Raw genomic sequence first — 4,281 nt, 5'->3', positions numbered from 1 at the left:
ATAGTGTGAAAGGGGAGGTGCGATTATAATCGTGTTGATTTTTTAAACAGTCGCGGAAGAAATTCTCCCTGCACATGGGATGTAAAAATGCACGCAGTATATATTTTTGAAAATACACCATACAAAAACTTTGCCGTTTTTTATACTCCGTACACACTTCACAAAGGGAAAGAGACTTTCTCATCTTTGCACAATTCATGTTGAATGTAAATTTGAATGAAAGCAACATATGTCAGCGAGCCCTGTGTTTGACCTGTCGGGTCATCTACATACGCACCCCAGCCGTGAGAAAGCTCGTTTGAACAACCCGAATCGGTCGCACGCTAAAATATTAAAATATGGGCGAGGAAACTTTCCTCCCTTTATCTCCCTCTTATCAATAAATAGTATTAATACCCCGTGGTTGTGTTAATCCGTCAAAAATGGATTTTCGTCGCGCATGAAGTGAGTCCACGTCCTGACGTGTTTCAGTCGCCCCTGTTGATCTGCTCCCGTGAGACCGCACTATTACAGCTACCCCTTTCCCACCCAAAACAGGAACAAAAGTCAAAACACAGGAGGAAGAAGGTGTTAGAAACAATGGTATTTGCACCGGAGAGCAACAATATAAGTTCGACAGATTTGAACGGGAAACCCCACAATAATAGTCGGCATGTAATTAAAAGTGAACCGGTTTGTAACATCATGTATGCATCACAAAGAACGAGGAGGGAGAGCTTCACACTCGCGAAGTAATACTATTTGTGATGTCATTCAATGTGCAGATGTCGCCATTGCAAGCCTTGTCCGGGCGGATTTTACTTGCACAAACAAAACCTTCGACCATTTTTGTCTTCAAACGGGACGATCTCAGACGCTAGCTCAATACCATGCACAAATCCCATCAAAGAAAAACAAAATGACTCCAAGGTAACATGCATATCAAAGAAGGCAATTTGCCGGCATAATCACACACTCATTACCGGGAAAAAAGAACGGTGTTTCTAGAAAATATTCTGGTCCGTACAAAGCTGCTGCTGTCGGCACACACTGCTCGGGAAAGTCAACACCGAGGGCGTTTTCTTTCAAACATTGCAGGGAATGTTTGCCTACTTCGACAGGTCGGCCAGGGGGACCGGCCCCTGCATTGATCAAATATATTTTCTTCACTCAGCATTGATTAATGGAAAGTTCACAGGCAACTCTTTTGCATATACGGGGGAGACGTATTTGTGGTGTATTGTCACTGTTGTGTCCGTGCCCATTTTTCAATGTTACATGCCATATTGACTCAGGACTTTGGTCTGCCTTGTATAATGCATATGTTGAAAGATTTGAAGAAATATTACGACTTTTTCTACTCCTGTACACAGCTAAGAATATAGAAGCCAGATAAGTGGCATTGGATAGAGTTACTTCAAAGGGAAGGTTGCCCCAGTGCAAACTGTCTTGCAACAACGGAAATGTCTGTTTTTCTGTGATTTGCTCAAGTCGGCAACTGCATTGTCTCAGGACGAAATCCGGTGTTCTGACAGGGCAAATTGTCCAGTGTATTCCACATGGGAATGGGAGTCTCGGCTGAATAACTGGAAAAATGGAAGGGCATCTCGTCCTTGGTTCGGGGTGCAATTATTCGGGGTGGCCTCCCACACCCAGTTGGTCCAGCTGAGTATTTGCCTTTGTGCAAAACAGGCATGCACAGATACGACGAAGCTTGCCTGGAGTACCGCACTGGGCCCTCTGTGATTACATAGGGGGCTTAGGTGGGGGTAAGCCATTGCTGCAGTAGTCACCATTGGGAACAGTGTCTTTTATACATTTGTAATTCCCCCTACTCATATCACTGGCTTCATGGATTCCCTTTGATAGAATGGCTAGCCTAATAATGCATCATTGCATATACAGGAAAGCTCATTTGGGAGTGCTTGTTTAGATACATATAAGTAGGCAAGAATTAACAACTGCAATATTTTATAAGCATTCTGCTCTATCATATGGTTATAGCATTGTGCTGTACATGATACAATGAAGGCAGTCAGGGTCTCATCATGTAATGTACCCATCCAAACGGTAGCTTGGGAAATAACTACATGTCCGATAAAAGGTCAGAAGATGGCCACAGCATTTCTTTCACAACCACTGGATGAACAAAGACAGTCTACAGAGAAATCTGACTGCCTTATGCCTCCCAGTTCAAAGCCCGACCATGCCACAACTACAAAGTGTAGCACGAGCTATACTTCCGGTCGACCAGCAAATGCAAATGACTTTTATCAAAGAAAACCCTCCTACTGGAAAATAGTGCTTTGGGCTTCCCTCGCTTGAGTCATCATCTGAAGCAGTGATGCCCCCAGAGTAATACCACAAGTAGGAGGAGACTGTAATCTTGAATAAGTTCCCCATTACCGCACGCCAGTTGGATGTCCATAAATGGGCATCCTCGGCGTGGAAATCCCTCCACATCTCATGAAAGGCAGTGTAGATTTATTTTGGGAAGAGCTGGGGGCGCCAAACGCTCAGTTTTACATGGCTGTTCATAAAACGTGAACGTGGGGGACTACAGAGGTGACCTACCTATATTCTGAGGTGGTGTTTTGCATTAGTATCACCAAATGCAGCATCATCATGACTGTCCTGGGAAAATATCTAGTCTCCCCCTGACCCCCCTGGCTTTGGACTGAACAGTAGTGGAAATTGGCCACGTAGGGGGCAAACCAAATATGGTAATCCCCAATGCCATATTTGGTCAATTTCTTGTACATGTACTTTTCAGTCCATCAAAGGAGCCCGAAGGAGACTAAGAAAACTGGGTCATATCAAAACTGGGTTATATCGCATCATGTCACATGGCAAGCAGTGCATCACAACAGTATATGGGTTATTCCTGAAAAAGGCACATGGGCAGATACTAGATCACACAAATTAAAAACTCCTAGTATAAATGCAAAGTTGTATTTGTATGAAAGTAAATTACTTACTAGTACTTGTACAGTACTTGGGATCTTCTCAATTATTCGAGTGGCGAGCACCTGTAAGGTAATGGTAAAGCTATGATCCTCGACTGAGGTGAAACAGGACGCTTTCATAGCTGTGTTGGGTTCTTCGGTTCTCCCCGAATATTGGCAACAAATGTTATGTACATATATGATAATGTTAGCTGTTTTTCTGTACAACATAATACTATATATGGCTACAAAGTGCTGACCATGTCCTCTGTTCTTGTCTCTGTCCAGGTGAATGACTTCCTGTCTGGCCGGTCCCCCCTGACCCTGGCGCTGAGAGTCGGCGACCACATGATGTTCGTGCAGCTGCAGCTCGCGGCTCACCAGATCCCCGCCAGCCACCAGCCAGCCAACCAGGGTGCAGCGCACAAACGTTTCGCAACAACCAATAGCAAATCATCCTCCTCCAGCTCTGCTGCTACAGCCACTTCGACCACTGCCACACCACCGTTGTCATCGCGCCATCATCCGTCCAAGAACTTCGCACCATCATCGTTTGCATCGTCAGCAGCATCTTCATCATCTTCTTCCTCTTCTTCGTCATCATCATCTTCTTCTTCGTCTTCTTCTGGATCACAACAGGTAACTACTCTTCTGTACATTTTAATTCAAATCCTTTGATTTTAATTCAAATCCTTTTGAATAGGTTGTACATACTGGTTGTATAGATGCTTTTCAAAGAGGTCATCTTCTGATGCAGGTACATAGAATCTGCTGTAATACCAGGTATCAAAATCTATGGGACCATGAGCACATGTCAAGCTTGCATCTGAGAACACTTTTCACGACTATAGTAACTAACTACTATTCACCTTTGATTTCACAGAAGTCATCTTCCTCGAAGCAGGGTGCATTCATCGAGAGCATCAAGAATCATGGACCAGGCATCTACTCAGGGACATTTTCTGGTGAGTTTGTCTCTACCTGTAACAATTTTCAAAACATAATTCTCATAGTAGTACAGACAACATGTTGAGACTTGAAAATCATTGATAAATTCAAAAAGAAATATGAATGGACTGAATAGAAGAATATGTGAGTTAGACTCTCAACACAACGTTTAACTTGGGATGAGCCTAATATCTCCTGTCCCTGTCCCTAGGCACGTTGAGTCCTTCCCTTCAAGATGACCAGGGTAGACCTCGGAGAGACATCAACACCATCTTGCACATCCTCAACGACCTCTTGGGGGCAACACAGCGATTTTCCTTCGGACCCGGCGGTACTCTGTCTAGCGAACCACCGGCGCCAGAGACGACCACGGCCAGACCCCGGAAACCGACACCACCACCTCGTCCTC

General features: G+C 44.4%; 1 protein-coding gene across 1 annotated transcript in view; it reads left to right on the top strand.

Annotated features, from left to right (window-relative positions):
* Nucleotides 1-4,281, top strand: part of LOC118431420 (midnolin-like) — a gene marked incomplete in the record, with an annotated part of 18,488 nt that overhangs the window by 7,938 nt on the left and 6,269 nt on the right. Inside the window, 3 exon segments of the mRNA XM_035842640.1 lie at nt 3,213-3,563; nt 3,808-3,889; nt 4,084-4,281. Coding sequence (XP_035698533.1) covers nt 3,213-3,563; nt 3,808-3,889; nt 4,084-4,281 — 631 coding nt within the window.

This window comes from Branchiostoma floridae, chromosome 15 (assembly GCF_000003815.2).
Source record: "Branchiostoma floridae strain S238N-H82 chromosome 15, Bfl_VNyyK, whole genome shotgun sequence".
Taxonomy (NCBI): Eukaryota; Metazoa; Chordata; class Leptocardii; order Amphioxiformes; family Branchiostomatidae; genus Branchiostoma; species Branchiostoma floridae.
The sequence above is the reverse complement of the archived record's forward strand: the minus strand, read 5'-3'. Positions and strand labels throughout refer to the sequence as shown.